The 19,982-nt window shown below is 42.9% G+C and overlaps 1 protein-coding gene across 1 annotated transcript in view; it reads left to right on the top strand.

Moving 5' to 3' along the window:
- The window catches only part of TEX26 (testis expressed 26), a 90,906-nt gene that overhangs the window by 58,858 nt on the left and 12,066 nt on the right, over nucleotides 1-19,982 (top strand). The window contains exon 5 of the mRNA XM_082244869.1: nucleotides 7,979-8,135. Coding sequence (XP_082100995.1) covers nucleotides 7,979-8,135 — 157 coding nt within the window. The remainder of the gene's footprint in view (nucleotides 1-7,978; nucleotides 8,136-19,982) is intronic.

Here is a 19,982-nt window from a genome sequence, read left to right on the forward strand (position 1 = left end):
GGTTCCATGCAGTGGAAAAGCAAACCTATACCGTACCGTACCGAACCGTTCCGACCCTATACAGTGCGGTACCAGCAGTGGAAAAGCACAAAAGTGTGCCGAACCGGTACGGTTCCATGCAGTGGAAAAGCGCCATTATTGCCTAAGCAACCAGAACAGAGTCCTCGTTTAAAGCGGTACTAAACTCAAAAACAAAAATGTAACATAGTGCAGCTTACCAATCCTTAGATGTGGTGGCTGCATTCATTTTACTTTTTTACGCTTTTCTTCCTTTATTTTCACCTGGTAGCCTGGCCAGTAATGCACTTCCTGTCTTAGGATGTCTCCAATCTGGATGGAGGAACAAGAGAGACACCTTTTGGACAGCAGCATTGTCCGGCTGGGGAGAGGGTAGTGTTAGATGTACTAGTAGATTTAGATGGACTTGACTAACAAATTGAAGCTTAATTCCAGCTAACACATTATAAACAGTTACAGCAAACAAGCTGGCCATTTTAAGTACTGCTGTCCTCAGTAAATGGTTTGTCTAAACCCACTAACTACTTCTTTGTCTGGACAGCTGGGTTTGCTAAAGTAAGTTGAAAAATAACAGACACACTGGCAGGATCAACAGGTGGAAAAAAGCCTAAAGCCCCTTTCACACGGGCGAACCGATCCGATCCGCCTGTCAGTTTCTCAGGCGGATCTGATCGGATGCTCCATGCATCCCTATGGGGCAGCGGATATCAGCGGAGACATCTCCGTTGACACCCTCTGCTATCCGATTCCGATCCTGTCCGTGAAATTTGGACGGATGGAAACCCTATTTTCCATCCGTCCTGGTTCATCCATCCGTCCCCGTTCTCATCCGATTCCCCCATAGAGGACAGCAGGGATCTGACAGCTCCGTCTCCGCACACAGAGCAGAGACGGAGCTGTCATCTGCCTGCTCAGCGGGGATCGGTGGATCGATCCCTCCGCTGAGCAGAACAGACTCCGTTCCGTGTGAAAGGACCCTAAAAAAACTACTACAGTCACCACATCTAAAAATCTATGAGCTGCAATTGGATACATTTTTGGTTTTAATACTGCTTTAATTTTCATTTCAATAGTTTTTTATTAAATTTTCAAGAAAAAGAACACATAACAAATACGTTATACAGGTACACCAGTTGAAATCCGCAACAATCACAATGAACAATGTATACCCAATTCAGCCATCAGACAGCGCCAACCTGTTACTTGGGATAGGGCCTCCCGCTAGTCGGCCCCCCAGCCAAACAATTCCGTGCAGCGCCAACGGGGAACCCACCCCGGACCACCCCCATCGGGAACAACACTGTGATCCAGCGCGGGCCCCCCCCAGCCCCCCCGGGGGCCAGGCGCCAACCCACGGGACGCCCACCCACTGCCCCCACGTAGCGTGTGGGCATTGAATGTGGTAGTTACAATTAACTCTGACAGCATTTCAACCCTTGTACAGTCGAGAAACATAGATCCTTAATACATAAGACTATCAACTGGACAGTCTAAAACTTTAACCTCATATGCAAGTACATGTCATCATTCAAAAGTATAAGCATTACATTATAACAAAACACCTAGAGACAAGGCTGCCCCTATCCCGGGTATTTCGATGACCAACAACTCCACATCTGTTCAAATTGCGTGCACTGTCCATTAACATTAGCAAAGAATCTTTCATATGAATAATGGGAACGAACTCTATTAATCACCCCCAACACTTGAGGTTTATTTTCCGATCTCCAAGCCGCAGTAATAGTTAACCTGGCTGCGGTGAGGACATGGGTAACGATAGCTCGGTGTAAGGGAGGCACTTTTTGGATGCCTAGGTTCAAAAGAGCCAAGGCCGGGGACATTGGCATCAGCTCCCCGGTCACCGACCTAAGTAGAGCGAACACCGCCGCCCAATAGCCTGTGAGACACCGACATTGCCATAGAAGATGAAATAGCGTTCCCTGTCCCCCACACCCCCGCCAGCAGGCCGTGGAAGCGTCACCAAACATTCTGCCCAGGCGCACCGGGGTCAGATAGCTGCGGTGGTGGATTTTGAGAGCCACCTCCCAGTGAGTAGTACAATGTGTCAATGAATATCCGGAGCGAGTGGCCAGCCGCCATTCACGCTCCGTATATTCCTCCCCTAGGTCTTTTTCCCATGTTAATTCGTTAGAGGACTTGCTGTACCTAGTATGGTGTTGCAGTGCCTTGTAGAACCACGAAAGTCCCCTTGGTTTGCTATAGTGGTTTGAGAAATAGTCCCAGATATCAGAAGGTACCTCCACTAAGGGATTAGGGTGTTTAATATGGTAGTGATATAGCTGGGCCCTAAAAAAGAGGGATTATTAACAGGATGGTTGCGTATTTCCCGGTATGAGGATGACCTAGACCATTCCCCAAGAGGTATTTTCAGTGAAGGTATAAGATATTCATAGGAGTCTAGCTTCAATTCCAGTTTAGTTTTAGGGATCCCTGTCAAGGATTGTGCCACTTTCCAGGCTCGCAACGTCGCCTGCAAAGAGGATATCCTGGGGATGCAGATTGCACTGTCAGATACAAAGGCCAAAAGCAAGGCCGGGAGTTCCCTTTGCGCCACTATTGCCCTTTCTAAAAGCACCCATAATTTATCTGAGGTGGGGTCAAACCAAGCTTTCGCTTGATCTAATAGGGCGGCCGCGTAATAAGTTTTGAGGCGCGGGAAGCCGACGCCTCCCACAGATCTAGATTTAATCAGTATAGAGTACGGGATCTTCGGTACCTTACCCCCCCACAGGAATCTCCGAAATTCCTTGTCCATATTATTGAAGAATGCTTCTGGGATTACCACCGGGAGTGTCCTAAAATAATAAAGAATCTTCGGTAGCACCAGCATCTTGAGTGCAGATATGCGTCCCAACTATGATAGTTCATAGGAGGCGATATGTGCTAGGTCGTCCCGAACGATGGACTGCAATTTGGTGAAATTAGTATGATATGTTTGAGATGTCGGCGCCACCAAAGATATACCTAAGTACGGAACCGATTTAGTGGTCCATTGAAAAGGGTGCTTGCTCTTAAGGCTTTGCAGCTCTCTAGCAGACAAAGAAATCGGCAAGCACATGGACTTTGTTACGTTAAGCTTATAGTAGGAAATGGCTCCAAAAGCTTCCAGTTGGCACTGCAAATGGTGGAGGGATCGTGTTGGGGAAGTCAGGGTAAGGATCACATCATCCGCAAATAGCCCGATTTTGTGATCTCTTCCCCCTACTCCAATACCCGAGATATTGGGATCACTCCTAATGGCCTCCGCCAGGGGCTCCATAACCAAGGAAAAAATAAGTGGTGACAGGGGGCACCCCTGGCGTGTTCCATTGGTAATCACAAAGCTGTCAGACATGGCACCGGATGTAAACACCCTGGCCGAGGGTTTAGTATATAGGGCAGAGATAGCAGAAAACATAGGTCCCTGAAACCCAAATTTGGTCAATATCGCTTTTAGGTACCCCCAGTGAACCCTATCAAACGCTTTTTCTGCGTCTAACGTCAGGAACACCGAAGGCACCTTCCTGTTTTCAGCCATTTGCAAGAGATCCAACATTCTCCTAGTGCCGTCCGGCGCCTGTCTACCTTTCACGAATCCCACCTGATCCGCCTTGATCAGGCAGAGAGTTACCTCGGCCAGGCGCACAGCTAGGATTTTTGCATATAGCTTAAGATCCGAATTTAGAAGAGAAATGGGACGGAAATTTTGGGGCACATCAGGCGTTTTGCCTGGTTTCGGAAGCGCAACAATCACTGCTTGTAACATTTCCTCTGGGAAGGAGGCACGCTGGGCAGCCGCATTAAATACTTTACAAAGATATGGGGACAAGGTTTGTTGGAATGCCTTGTAGTATTCAGCCGAAAAGCCGTCCGCTCCTGGAGATTTGTTAGGTGGTAGGGACGAGATAGCCTTTTGAACTTCCGCCTCTGTTATAGGGGAATTCATTACCTGCCGCATCTGATCCGTTATAGTGGGAAGATGCAAGGAGTCTAAGAAGGACTTAATAAGGGGTTCTGAAGGTTGAGGGGTCTTCGCATCATCCTTAAGGTTGTAAAGTGCCTTATAGTAACTAGAAAAGGCGTTGGCTATAGCAGTGGGGTGGCGTACTAGGATATCAGTTGTGGGCTCTTTGATAGAGGGCAATTTAGTTTTTTGGTGCCTCCGTCTCAGGAAATTAGCTAACATTTTGCCCGATTTGTTACCCTGAGAATAGTATCGTGCTTTAGATAAGAACAAGAGATGCTGATGTTCTTCTAGAAGTTTAAGACGGACAAGTTTTCTGCACTCAGTAAGCTCCTCCAATTTAAGTGGGGTAGAGTCTGCTTTATGAGCGATCTCAAGGGATCTGAGCTTCCCCATCAGGGAATCCAACTCCCGAGCCCTCGCCCTTTTTACTCTAGAGGCCTGTTGGAGAAGAATCCCCCTGGAAACCGCCTTGTGTGCGCACCATAGTGTGAATATGTCCACCTCCGGAGTGTCATTATCCTCAAAATATTCCCGAATCCGACCACCCATCCGCTCCCGATGGCCCGCGTCCCGGAGCAGAGACACATTGTTGCGCCACAGTTGGACCGGGGTAGTCATATGGGGCTCCGAGAGCACCAACGAGACCGGAGCGTGGTCAGACCAGGACATAGTGTGGATGTTAGACTTCTCAACCGCTCTTAGGAATTGTAGGTCAGCCACAAATAGATCTATTCTCGAGTACGATCCATGAGGGGCTGAGTAGTACGTGAAGTCCTTTTCCGTAGGGTTCAAACAACGCCAGACATCATATAAGTCAGAGGTGTGCAAAAACTTTTGTAGAGTAGCCCTCGCACGCCCCTGAGTGGGAGAACAATCCAACTCCTTATCTGCAATACAATTAAAATCCCCACAGTACAGTGTAAGACCCTTTTTCACACGATCCACTTTTCTCCTCAGCGCCCGTAAAAATCGCAATTGCCCCTGATTGGGAGCATAAAGGTTAACAATTGTGTAGGTGATATTATTAATGTCACAGACTAGTATAAGGTACCGACCTGCCTCGTCGGCCAACGAGTCGTGTAAAGTGAAGGCAACAGAATTTTTAATAGCAGTAAGTACACCCTTCTTTTTAGTAGCACCCGAAGAGGAGAAAATGTGGGGGTAGGACCTGTCAGAGCACCGAGGAGGATTGGACCGTGCGAAGTGGGTCTCTTGGACACAAACTACATCTCCATGTAAAGCGCGAGCCTCCCGCCAGAGAGACCTGCGCTTGAAAGGACTGTTAAGGCCGTGTGCGTTAATAGAAACTATCTTAATAACCATTTAAAGAGAAAAGGCATAAAGATAATGAAACTTTGCAGTTATCAGACTTAATTCACTACAAGCAGGGTCTTCATAGGTCAAGCAGCCTCCGCCATATCGAGATAGGAAAAAGGACAGACAGTGCGGACAGTACCTGTAGAGAGTGTACAAGGACACAGTCCCCCATGTGTGCTGCTGGTGTTGAGCGCATGCAATGTGAAAGTTCTTGGTCATCAGGGTAGTAGATTCCAGTTCTTCGTAGACAATGGTGAGGTCAAAAAAATGAACTATAAAACAAAATGAAACATAAAAAGCACAAAAAACAAGTAAACAAGAGTTCGGAGTAATCCCCGTCATGCGATAAGATCGCAGACACTGGTCAGAGGGGAGTCAGCTCCGAGCACCCGGTCACTCCTGGACCCCGACTCATCCAGGTAGGAGGTAACTTCAACTGCTCAGAGTGGAAACATCAAGAGGAAACTATAAAGGCAAAAAAAAAAAAAAAAAAGCGACTTGAAGAAGGTGCAAAAGGAATCCGCTGTGGATCCATGGTACTAGTATCCCGGGAACTGCTCCAGCAGCTCGGGCTCAGCTGTTGACTTTACGCCATTCCGGTTCTAGACGGGTAGGTTCTGCACGAGGAGAGGTCTCCTGCGGGTCCGGGAGAAAACCCCATTTTTTAGTGAGGGCAAATCCTTCCTCCACCGATCGGACGACGTGTGTACGGCCCTCTCTAATGATAAGTAGCTTGGTGGGGAACCCCCAGGAGTATTGCACCTGGTTGTTTCTAAGCAGCTTGGTCAATGGGATAAGCTTCTTCCGAGCGGCCATAGTAAATTGCGATAGGTCCGCATATACCGAGATACTGTGGTAGGGATCAGGCAGTGGGGTGGTTTTCCTCGCAAACCTTATAAGGTCATCCTTCACGTGGAAGAAGTGGATGCGCGCAATGACATCCCTTGGAACTTTGTCCGGTAAATGCTGTGGTTTTGGTAAGCGATGGGCCCGGTCCACCACCACTTCAGTGATCGGGGTGTCCGGCATTAGGGCTAGCAGCATAGCCTGCACATAGGCTCTTAGTTCTGGGGGGGTGACCGACTCGGGAACCCCCCGCAACTTCACGTTATTGCGGCGGGCCCTGTCCTCCAGGTCCGCCTTCTTGCTTCTCAGGGCATCTAGGTCATCCCCCCGGGCATTATAATCGTCCACTAGCTCGTTGTGGGCAGTAGAGAATTCCTCCATTTTCCCTTCAATATGATCCACCCGGCCTCCAAGTTCTACTACGTCAGTCTTTATGCCATTAACACACGCCACTACCTCCCTGTGAAACGCTCCATTAATGGACATCAGCATGTCCTTCATAGTGACATCTGTGAGTGGCTGCCCAGTAGTAGGAAAATCCTGTATATTAGCGTAGAATTCAAGTGTGCTATCCAGGGATCCATTGCCTTCCCTACTGTCGCCCGCACATCGGTGTGCCTCCGACCGTTTGGTCGCATGTTTTTGCGGGCTGTGGGATGGGGAGCCCCCTTGGGATGACCTGCTGCTGGCCGATGGAGAGAGCAAGCCCGGGTCCCTCCCGCTATTGTGCCGCAATCCGGCCGAGGCTCCGGCCTGCAGCAAGGCCCCGGCGCCATTTTGGGACCTGGGTGTACTTGTAGAGGAGAAAAAGTCCGTTAACTTACGGGGCCCCCCGCGATCCTTTCGCTTCCGCATCTTGCTCCTCAGGGTTCCCGGTTTCACGAGGGTGTAAGGAGAGCCGGAGTCGCTGCCCTACGTCGCTTTAGGTGTTGCGGAGAGACCGGGAGTATCGGAGCTCAAACCTCACGCGGCCATCTCCTTCGGCTGCCGGCCACGCCCAATACTGCTTTAATTTTCAAATGCGCACTACAGAAATGACAGTTGTTTGTAAAGTACCCCTTAAAGTGGACCCTTCTTCAAATATATTTTTATGTTAATTGTACTTATGCTATATAAGGTGTAGGTGGGCTAAGCACTGGATCGATTGAGAGAGTACTCGGGTAAGAATTTGGAATAGGTGGGATATGGAACAAGTGGAAGTTTTTTTTACTAAGCACACACTGTTAAATTTAAATTCAACCTTCTCTTTCTGTCTATGGATGATGGCCCACAAGTGTAACTCTATAGTCACATGTGCTGCTCAGATGTAATATGGAGGAAATGCTCAAGGTAGAATATACACTGAAAACCGAGCATGTGCATTTGCTGCCAACACTGCTCTGCAAAATCCCTAACTGCAGTGAGGACATGGACAGGAGGGGGAGATAGAGAGCAGCAGGATCAACCAGGTTTTTTTTACAAAACACAGAAAAGTAATCCCATAGTGACTAAGTGAGCATGAACACCATGTAAAACAGCATTTATTGATATTTTTTTAATGATGTGGGTATAATGACACTTTAATGCAGATAATGCATTAGGAAAAAAAAAACGTTTGACTTAAGAACCATTTTGAGGTAGAAGTGTTTTTGGATGTCATGCCTGTTTTATAAGTGGCTTCTGATATTGTAATCTTATCTCATCATCTATCTGGATGATGTACCACTGAACACAAATTCTATCTAAAGATGAAAAAATACAGAATTCTATATCTAGGTCATTATGTTAAAGACAATGTACGTTATACCTTGTAGCTTTTAGTCACATTTGCTTAATCCTTTTCATCTTTAGACTTTTGCAGCTTGGCGGTTACCTCACCAAGAGAAAAAGATTTCAGAAGACAGTCGCTCGGCTTGGATTAAGCCGCCATCTATTGCAGAGGTGCAGAGAGTAATGACATCCCAGTATCTCTCTACATATAAAGGGGACTATCTAGGCATACCACAAGGTATGATTCTGTGTAAGAGCCTCCCTATGCACAGGAATATTATTTATTTTCCTATATTTGCATATTTTAAGGGTTTATACTGCAGAAAGATGCCATTGTGGTTGCATCTTAATACCGTCTTGCATCTAGTGCCAGAGAAGGACCATCACACTTTTATCATTGGTTTTGTTTCCAGTAGGCATGTGTCCCCGACTCTAATTCCTGGGCTCTTTCAGATGCCTTATAGAGTTTTCTAAATGCCGTGAGAAATCTGCCATCTAAGCGAAAAAATCACCAGGCCTTTTCCTGTACTAAAAGGGCATACATGGGATCATCTGCCATATACAGCTTTGTTGGAAAATGGGCCCAACTAAAGCTATCTATGCAGTGGAATCCTAGGAGAAAAAGGGTTGTGTGGGTAAATGGAGCTCACATTACTGTCAGTATAGTTTACTTACAGCGATAAACATTTTTCAACAAAACGTTTACTGGTCTACTACAGTTCTATTACCTTTTGTAGATCTGTACCCACACTCAGAGTACAGGCAAAGACAGACTACTATACATATACTCTGTTCACAATAGATCTCGATTTTTGGCTTTGTTCAGTTCAGCGGGTTCTGTCAGTTAGGACCCGTGACCCAGTATGAGTTCTAATAATCCATGAGAAATACTGCATGATCATTAAAACTGCACACCCCTAATATTGCCATCAGACCCCTAATATTGCCATCACACCCCTAATATTGCCATCACACTCCTAATATTGAAAAAACAAATTTAAACCCGCGCTACACAATAGTGATATGTTATTCTGTGAAAAAACTGTGAAGGTGTGCAGCTGCTGCAACACTAAGAAACTCTTAGAATAAATGAATAAAACCAAATTAATGCAGCGCTAGCAAGAAATAATATAAAAAATTACAAATTATTTAAATCAATCTATATCATGTGAATCCAATATGTAATAATAAAATATATTAATCACATTAAAGTGCATAAGTTTCTATAGAAATATTTAAAGTGCATATTTAAACTAAAATATAAACATTCAAATGTGAGATTTAAAGTGCAAAAATGGTGGAATAAAGTCCTTATTGATGATCCAAGAAGGTGCCAAAGTGCCAAGTAAATAAAGGTGCTTGTGAGGTGAAGGTGCCCTCTTGGTTCCCCACTCACCGGAATTAGATAGTATAAAAGCCCTTGGTTTTATTGCACATTTGCCCAGGATCAGATATGGAATTCCTCCGATGTGTCCTCCGTGTGGAAATCGTTCCCGATACCACCATTAAAAGAAAAGAGGGCCATACATCGTGAAGTACGTAGGTATAATTTTATTCCCCAAAATACGATTGAATACTTACAAGATCAAAGAATAAAAATGGCATATATCATACAAAGCAAGTGGCGCCGCTCTTGGCGTGCGTTCCACATCATAATGCGTGCGTTCCACTATCTAATTCCGGTGAGTGGGGAACCAAGAGGGCACCTTCACCTCACAAGCACCTTTATTTACTTGGCACTTTGGCACCTTCTTGGATCATCAATAAGGACTTTATTCCACCATTTTTGCACTTTAAATCTCACATTTGAATGTTTATATTTTAGTTTAAATATGCACTTTAAATATTTCTATAGAAACTTATGCACTTTAATGTGATTAATATATTTTATTATTACATATTGGATTCACATGATATAGATTGATTTAAATAATTTGTAATTTTTTATATTATTTCTTGCTAGCGCTGCATTAATTTGGTTTTATTCACACTCCTAATATTGCCATCACACCCTAATATTGCCATCAGACCCCTAAGTTTAGTCTACAGTACATGCTGTCATAAGGCAATATTCAGATGAGTAATCTCTGTCTGTATCTGTCGGTTCATAAATAACTGATTGCAGGTTTCAATAGCCTGCCTCTCTAGTCCTGTCATGTCAAACAGGTATTTAGGTTAAATGTCTGAACTGTGTGATGGGACAATTAATCTTCTCTGTTTTCAAGGTGAGGAATAATATGCAATACTAAACCTGCAGAACCTGTTACATTAACCACTTCAGGACCGGAAGGTTTTCCCCCTTAATGACCAGGCCATTTTTTGTGATTCGGCACTGCGTTATTTTAACTGATAATTGCGTGGTCGTGCAACACTGTACCCAAATAAAATTGATGTTCTTTTTTTCCCCCACAAACCGAGCTTTCCTTTGGTGGTATTTGATCACCTCTGTAATTTTTATTTTTTGCGCTATAAACAAAAAAAGAGCAACATTTCTGGAAAAAAAACTATATTTTTCACTTTCTGCTATATAACATTCCCAAAAAAAAAAAAAAAATGTAAAATTGAATTGTTTCATCATTTTAGGCCAGTTTGTATTCTGCTACATACTTTTGGTAAAAAAAATCCCAATAAGCGTATTTTGATTGGTTTGTTCAAAAGATATCGAGTCTACAAACTAGGGGAAAGATTTCTGTCATTTTTATATATTTATTTATTTTTACTAGTAATGGTGGCAATCAGCGATTTTTAGCAGGACTGCAACATTGCAGAGGACAGATCAGACCCCTAACTGACATTCTTTACACTTTTGGGGGGACCAGTGACATTACTACAGTAATCAGTGCTAAAAAATGCACTGTTACTGTATTAATGACACTGGCAGGGAAGGGGTTAACATAGGGGCGATCAAAGGGTTAAATGTGAGTCTAGGGGGTGTTTTCTAACTGTGAAGGGAATGGGCTTATGGAATCAACACAGAGACCTGTGATCCTAAATAGAAGGAACCCAGGAACTCCGTATTGATTCCTGAGAGAACAATGGTCTCCTGTGTTTACAACAGCAGACCGCCGTTCCCTCTCCACGGGGAGTGATTGCAGGAGCCCGGCGGCAATCGCGACCACCAGCCCCGTGATTCAGCTTCCCCGCCGGTGAATGGGAACCTGAAGAACCTCTGCGCTTTTTATTTTTTGCGCTATAAACAACATTTTTTTACTTTCTGATATAAAACCTATCCAATAAAGATTTGAAAAAAAATCTACAGTCAGGTCCATAAATATTGGGACATTGACACAATTCTAATGTTTTTGACTCTATACACCACCACAATGGATTTGAAATGAAACAAACAAGATGTGCTTTAACTGCAGACTTTCAGCTTTAATATGAGGGTATTTACATCCAAATCAGGTGAAAGGTGTAGGAATTACAACAGTTTGTATATGTGCTTTCCACTTTTTAAGGGACCAAAAGTAATGAGACAATTGGCTGCTCGGCTGTTACATGGCCAGGTGTGTGTTATTTCCTCATTATCCCATTTACAAGGAGCAGATAAAAGTTCATTTCAAGCGTTCTATTTGCATTTGGAATTTGTTGCTGTCAACTCTCAATATGAGATTCAAAGAGCTGTCACTATCAGTGAAGCAAGCCATCATTAGGCTAAAAAAAAAAAAAAAACAAACCCATCAGAGACATAGCAAAAACATTAGGTGTGGCCAAATCAACTGTTTGGAACATCCTTAAAAAGAAAGAACGCACCGGTGAGCTCAGCAACGCCAAAAGACCCGGAAGACCACGCAAAACAACTGTGGTGGATGACCAAAGAATTCTTTCACTGGTGAAGAAAACACCCTTCACAACAGTTGGCTAGATCAAGAACACTCTCCAGGAGGTAGGTGTATGTGTGTCAAAGTCAACAATCTAGAGAAGACTTCACCAGAGTGAATACAGAGGGTTCACCACAAGATGTAAAACATTGGTGAGCCTCAAAAACAGGAAGGCCAGATTAGAGTTTGCCAAACAACATCTAAAAAAGTCTTCACAGTTCTGGAACAACATCCTATGGACAGATGAGACCAAGATCAACTTGTACCAGAGTGATGGGAAGAGAAGAGTATGGAGAAGGAAAGGAACTGCTCATGATCCAAAGTATACCACCTCATCAGTGAAGCATGGTGGTGGTAGTGTCATGGCGTGGGCATGTATGGCTGCCAATGGAACCGGTTCTCTTGTATTTATTGATGATGTGACTGCTGACAAAAGCAGCAGGATGAATTCTGAAGTGTTTCTGGCAATATCATCTGCTCATATTCAGCCAAATGCTTCAGAACTCATTGGACGGTGCTTCACAGTGCAGATGGACAATGACCCGAAGCATACTGCGAAAGCAACCAAAGAGTATGTTAAGGGAAATAAGTGGAATTTATGTAATGGCCAAGTCAACCACCTGACCTGAATCCGATTGAGCATGCATTTCACTTGCTGAAGACAAAACTGAAGGGAAAATGCCCCAAGAACAAGCAGGAACTGAAGACAGTTGCAGTAGAGGCTTGGCAGAGCATCACCAGGGATGAAACCCAATGTCTGGTGATGTCTTTGCATTCCAGACTTCAGGCTGTAATTGACTGCAAAGGATTTACAACCAAGTATTAAAAAGTGAAAGTTTTATTTATCATTGTTAATCTGTCCCATTACTTTTGGTCCCTTAAAAAGTGGAAGGCACATATACAAACTGTTGTAATTCCTACACCATTCACCTGATTTGGATGTAAATACCCTCAAATTAAAGCTGAAAGTCTGCAGTTAAAGCACATCTTGTTTGCTTCATTTCAAATCCATTGTGGTGGTGTATAGAGCCAAAAAGATTCGATTTGTGTTGATGTCCCAATATTTATGGACCTGACTGTAAGTTTTTCATACATTTGGGCCAATATGTATTTTGCTACATGTTTTTGGTAAAAAAAAAATCTCAATAAACTTATATTGATTGGTTTGCGCAAAAGTCATAGCATTTAAAAAATATGTTTTTTCTAGTAATGGCGGTAATCAGCGATTTATAGCAAGAAATGCGATATTGCGTCAGACATTCTGACACCAACTGACACTTTTGACATTTTTTGGTGACCAGTGACACTAATACAGTGATCAGAGCTAAAAATATGCACTGCCACTGTACTAATGACACTGGCTGGAAAGGGGTTAACATCAGGGGCGATCCAAGGGCATCGCTAGTGTTTTAGTGTACTGTGTTAGGTGCTTTTACTAGGGAAAGTAATGAATTTCATTCCCTGCTTTGCGGGGAAAGTAAATCCATTACTTGCTCACTGACAGGACAGAGCTCTGCCTTGTTTACTGAGGTAGAGCCCTGTCCTGTGTGTGTAAAGGGCGATCAGTGAGTGACGGCAGTAATCTATTTGCTGGCACCCAGTGATCGGCATCTGCTGTGTAAAATCGCCGACCCAGAAGTGCCAGATCATGTACTCCTTGCCGCCGTATATCTATGTTATTCAGTCGCGAATGCAGAAAAAAGGGGAGGAAGGGGCTAGAGGATTTTCTTGGTGCGAATAGATGCATGTCAGACCATATAAAATCATAATAATTTTATTACAAAGCTATGCAACATGACAAAAATATTTACAGGCATACCCCACTTTTAAGTACACAATGGGACCAGAGCATGTATGTAAAACCAAAATGTACTTAAAGTGAAGCAATACCTTTTTTCACTTCTCAATGCATGTAAATATACTAGCTCCATAGGAAATCTTGGTCAGCTTGACATGGCATTGCTCCCAAACCATGTGACAAGGACACCAAGCTTGGGGAGCATGTTAAGGGGATCCAGGACTATGACATAGTAGATTACCTAGGCAAGCTGGCCAGCCACAAACAGGATATGTTGTTGTCCTGGGTCCCCTCTCGGTGCTCCCTAAGTTTGGTATCCCTGTCACTTATGGTTTGGGAGCAGTGCCATGTCAAGCTGACCAAGATTTCCTATAGACGCCAATGTTAAAAACCAGGAGTAGTGTCATGCCAAGCTGAACAAGCTGTGTCCTTACTTGCGAGTGTACTTAAAGTGAGTGTACTTAAAGCGGGGTATGCCTGTACACAAAATAAGAATGTGCATTAAAAAATTACACCCAGTGGCTCAACTGTGCTTAATATATTGTGTCCAATTCTTATTACTACTTCCGGACCACTCACCATGTATTTACATTGGTACTTTGACGTTAAATACCGGTGCTATGGCAGCAGATAGCTGCCATAACCCTGGTATTTTTTGGCATGGCCAGTGGTCCTCTTTCACATAAAAATGGTCCCATCACTTTTATGGGCGGCGGGAGAGGTGCCCACCCCCCTCCCGCCACTTCCCAGTAATTTTCCCGCTTACCGGAGCCGTCGGTTGTGGAAAAAATGATACGGTCCGCTGTAGCCCTAGGCAGGAAGTCGAGTGAGGGCAAGGTGGCCCCCACTCGCCTCTATGGCCTTGGAGGACCGGAGCGACATCATACGTCGCTTCCTTTCAACAGCCTTAAAGGTGAAACTTTTTTTCATGCAAAAAAAGAAAATTACTTTTTTTTTTTAAAGTGTAGATGTGGGATCTGAGGTCTTTTTGACCCCAGATCTCACATTAAAGAGGACCTGCCCTTCTTTTTCTATTACAAGGGATGTTTACATTCCTTGTAAACAGAATAAATGTACTCAAAAAATGTTTTTTTAAAGGGACAGTGAAGAATTAAAAATAAAAGGTAAAATAAATAAGAAAAAAATATAAAGCGCCCCATACCTCCGAGCTCGCGCACAGAAGTGAACGCATATGCAAGTTGCGCCCACATATGTAACCTGTGTTCAAACCACACATGTGAGTTATCGCCGCGATCATTAGAGCAAGAGCAATAATTCTAGCCCTAAACCTCCTCTGTAACTCTAAACTTGTAACCTGTAAAAAATTCTAAATCGTTGCCTATGGAAGTTTTTGAGTACCAAAATTTGTCGCCATTCCACGAGAGTGTTTAAATTTGAAGCATGACATTTTAGGTATTAATTTACTAGGCGTAACATTCTCTTTCACAATATAGAAAAAAAATTGGGCTAACTTTACTGTTTTCTTATTTTTTAATTCAAAAATGTGTATTTTTTCCCCAAAAAATTGCATTTGTAAGACCTCTGCGAAAATACGGTGTGACATAAAGTATTGTAATCTCCATTTTATTCTCTAGGGTCTCTGCAAAAAAAATATATAATGTTTAGGGGTTCTAAGTAATTTTCTAGCAAAACATACTGATTTAAACAATAAGTGTCAGAAATAGGCCTGGTCTTTAAGTGGATAGGGTGGTGATGTATACAAATGGGAGCACAGCTGGTCAATACTCAACATGTTTTGGGTTGCCTGCTTCTTCAGGAGTTTCAAGGATGAGAGAAAATACATTTTTCTATAACAAGAGATGTATAGTCATCAATAGAAAAGCATGTAAGCATATACAAGAAGGTATAAAATCAAAAGTAAGCTGCAAAAGAGACCTTAAGGGTTAAAAACAAATTTTGAATATATTTGTATTTGACGTGTGACATCTCTCCAAACATGAATCTTCTTGGTACTAAATGGGCAGGCTTTATGACCAAAATCAAGTCTGATTGTACTGTCAATCAAAAAAAGGAGGAGGATCCCAAGGCTTATTTTGGAAAGATACATGGGTTGTTGAAGTGCAAATCCCACTTATATTGGCATATAGACTGCTTTCCGAAATAAATTAAAGAAGATCTAAATCCCCAGGGCCTGTAGCTACATACTTTTCCCACTCTTCGAAATCCCTCAGAGGACTAGAAGAAATCCTGGGGACGGACTTTACCTAAATGTAGCAAAGAGCTCATGGTTATACTGGTAAACAATACACTGAAGATTATGAAGGTATTATATACCAAAATTGAACCTTTGAATGCGCAATAAAACCATGTTTTTGATATGCCGGCATATGCTGCGGGGTGGCAAGAAATAAAAGGACGTCTTAAGATACTAAATAAAGAAATGATACATAAAAAACAAACTAAATTTAATAAGGGTCAAATGGGGTTTACTGTGGGCTATGCCTACAAATGGTCTAGTAGACAAAGTAATCGTCAGTGCTCACGACGTAATGCATTACAAGCATGTTCACAAATTGAAGAAACGACTGAATCTGATTCCTCTGTCTTTAATTCAGTTTCATTACAGGCACGTTCACGCTTTTTGGATAATCAACTCACACGGCCACCAAAGCGCACTCAGAATAGTGGTGGGTATTCTCCTAGTAATCCCACCAAAAAATGTTTGGAAACCACTGACCCATTCCAACACTAGCACAAGTAATCTCACACCTATTCTTCGAAATATCTTAGCTAAGGGAGCTACTACTGCTCCAGCTACTTCCAAAACTTCACCTACCCAGAGTGATTTTTTAGACCCAACTATCAGCACTAACTCCAAAATCAAAAAACAAGTGAGCTTGGACTTGTTCCACAAATCCCACACCCAGGCAATCCACATCCAATAGACTTGAACATCATAATTATCACTCCGTATTACTTCTCTCCAGCACGCATTTCAGTACTCCCAACTTGTTCTGTTTTTTTGCCCAACCCAGCCTATTGATGTTATGGAAACAATTAAAGATTTTTATCTGTTTGCTCGGAATCTCACTTTTAAATATTTTTTTGATGAGGAAAGAAAACAGAGAAAGTTAGAAAAGGACTTGTCCGAGCAGGTCAAACATTTATACAATGCAGCAATTTAGAGCTCTGAGAGACCTGATGCTGTTATATGATGAAGGGGCAACTGACCCCGAACCCGTATCTACCTCCCAAATTGATACAATACAATTGCTCTCTAAACAATTAGGCCATAGAAATACCTCATTTAAACTAAAATCAGCTAACTTCCCAGATTTATCCATCTGCCCCAATATCTGGTCGTTTGTTCAACAGACGGTCCATTATTTAAAAACAACCCAGTGGCAATCAACTCCCTCTAACTTGACACCTGAACAATTGAGGACCCTACAACAGTTAAAGACCTATTCTGATCTGGTGATTAAGCCCCCCAATAAGGGGGGCAGTATAGTTGCCATGATCCATCTGCAATACCAAAATTTGTGTCTGGAAGTCCTACAAAATGCACAATGGTATCGCCCTATAAATTCAGAAACAGTCACACATTTTCAAACTGACTTTTGATCAGTCTATATTAATGCCTTCCTACGGGGATTGATCAAAAAAGATACCTTAGATTTTCTAAGCCCAACATTTCCCAGGCTACCTACCCTTTACACGTTACCCAAGGTACATAAACATCGAACTAGCCCCCCTGGTAGGCCTGTCATCTCTGGGATTGGATCTTTGACCGAAAATGTGAGCAGATATGTTGACTCGTTCTTATTACCCACGTTTTGCGATTACCATTGCATATACGTGATCAGCGGATCTTCTTAGACACATCGTGGGGACTGATGTACCTCCGAATGCCATGCTTGTTTCCGTGGATATCGAGGCTGTGTACTCAAGTATCCCGCATGGGAAGGGCATCTAGGTGACTGAATCCTTCCTAAAGGAACAAGACAACTCCACTTAGCCCCTTATGGGGTTTGCTCTGGAACTATTAGAATTTATTCTGACTAAAAACTACTTCACCTTCTTGGATCAAATCTATCTGCAAACACAGGGTGTAGCTATGGGCACCTGCTGCGCACCCTCTTATGCAAATCTTTACCTGGGCGGTCGGGAGCGGCTGGTGTTTACTGATGTCGCACTTGCAGACTGGTTGCCACACATCCTCTGCTGGTATCCTTTTATAAATGACCTATTGATGATGTTGACAGGAACCGAAGAGGAATTGCTCCTCTTCCTAAAGGTAGCTGGAGTTTTGGGAGAGGAATGTTGCTGATAACAAGCCGGGAAGGTCTCTCTCCTCTTTATACTGGAGGAATGCCAAATATTGACTCTTCAGACCACAGAACGGTTCTCCACTTTGCAATAGATCATTTTAAATGAGCTTTGGATCAGAGAATATGGCAGAATTTCTGGCTTCTTCTTTGTATGATAGAGCTTTACCTTGCATTTTTGGATGGCACGGTGAGCTGGGTTCACAGTCAGTGATTTTTTGGAAATGTTCCTGAGCCCATGTAGTGACGTCTATCACATAATAATTTCTGTTTTTAATGCAGTGCAGTCTGAGGGCCTGAAGATCACCAGTATCCAATATTATGTTTTGGCCTTATCTCTTGCACACAGAGATTTCTCCAGATTTTTGGAATGTTTTGATGATATTTTATACTATAGATGGTTATATTTTTAAAGTCTTTGCAATTTTACATTGAGGAAAATTATTCTGAAATAGTTTGCCAATTTTTGTCACAGATTGGTGAACCTCTGCCCATCTTTACTTCTTAAACACTCTAAAGGCCCGTACACACGATAAGAAAATCTGAAGGGAAAATTTGTCCGACCACCGATCTGCCGATTTTCGGATTGTTAGTATGGTGCATTCGACAGCCGACTCCGACTTTTCGGCTGACAAAATCCTGATGTGCAGGCTATATAATTTTTGTCCTCCGTCAACACATGTCCGATTTTCGTCTCATTAGTACAGATTTCGACGGGAAAAAATCTTAAGAGCAAGACTAGGCATGCTCCGAGACGAAAGAACACATATAAAAAATCCAACACATGACATCACTTCTGAAGTAGAATTCTGTCGTACGGGAAAATTCGTATGAAAATAACCTCTTCACTTTCCACATCAGATTGGCATGCCACGAAAAACGGACGACAGATCTTTCGATAGTCTGATCGTGTGTACGGGGCTTAACTCTCTAAGATGCTCTTTTTGTACCCAGTCATGTTACTCACCTGTTTCCAATTAACCACTTCCTAACTGCACCATAGCCAAAAGACGGCTAAAGCGTACCTCTCTCATTCTGGGAGGACGTCCTCCCTGAACCACACCTCTCGCAAGCCCCCTAGGAGTGCGCATTCAACACCACTCCATGATTGCTGGACTGGATTGCTGGATTTCGGACACAGCTGATCGTGGTAGAGGGGCAAGCACAGCAGCCCTTTACCACGTGATCAGCTGTGTCCAATCACAGCTGATCACAATGTAAACCAAGTTGCCGGTTATTGGCTCTCCTATCCTCGTGCGCTGTCACAGCATGAGGTGAGGAGAGCTGTAACCAGCAATGTACACAGATCATCAGTGCCCTGGTTATCAGTGCAGCCCCATTAGTGCCCATCAGTGCTGCATATCAGTGCCACCTAACAGTGCCCATTTGTGCCACCTATTAGTGCCGCCTATCCATGCAGCCTCATCAGCGCATATCAGTGAAGGAGAAAAACTACTTACTTGCAAAATTTTATAGCAGAAACTAAAAAAAAAATTTTTTTTTGTTCTGTATTTAAATGTTTGTTTAGCAAAAATAAAAAAAACCATTAGTGATTAAATACCACCAAACGAAAGCTCTATCTGCCTCAAAAAATTATAATATTTCAAATGGGTGCAGTGTTGCATTACCACGCAATTGTCATTCAAAGTGCAACAGTACTGAAAGCTGAAAATTGGCCTGGGCAGGAAGGGGGTATAAGTGCTCAGTAAGCAAGGGGTTAACCTAATAAGTTGCAAAATATTCTTCCAGATCTTCCTTGTACCACTTACTTTACCAGCTTTTTGTTTCCCTGTCCCAACTTTTTTGAGATTTGTTGCTGCCATCAATTTCAAAATGACCTTAATTTTTTCCTTTTAAAATGGTACATTTTCTCAGTTTAAACATTTGATATGTTTTCTATTTTCTGTTGTGAATAAAATATGGGTTTATGTGATTTGCAAATCATTGCATTCTGCTTTTATTTATATTTTCCACAGCATCCCAACTTTTTTGAAATTAACTAAGTGAATGGAGTGCTCTGACCTTTGCCAACATCCCTACTAGCAAATACAGAAAATGTAGAAATTCCTCTTTGTTTTGGGACTTTTTAGGCAATAAAGCAACTGTGTTCCAAAAATATCTTAACTTTACTATTTAAAAAAATGGCATTAACCTGCCTAGCGGTATCCCCGAGCGTG

This window comes from Pelophylax lessonae, assembly GCF_965119305.1.
Source record: "Pelophylax lessonae genome assembly, chromosome: 2".
Lineage (NCBI taxonomy): Eukaryota > Metazoa > Chordata > Amphibia > Anura > Ranidae > Pelophylax > Pelophylax lessonae.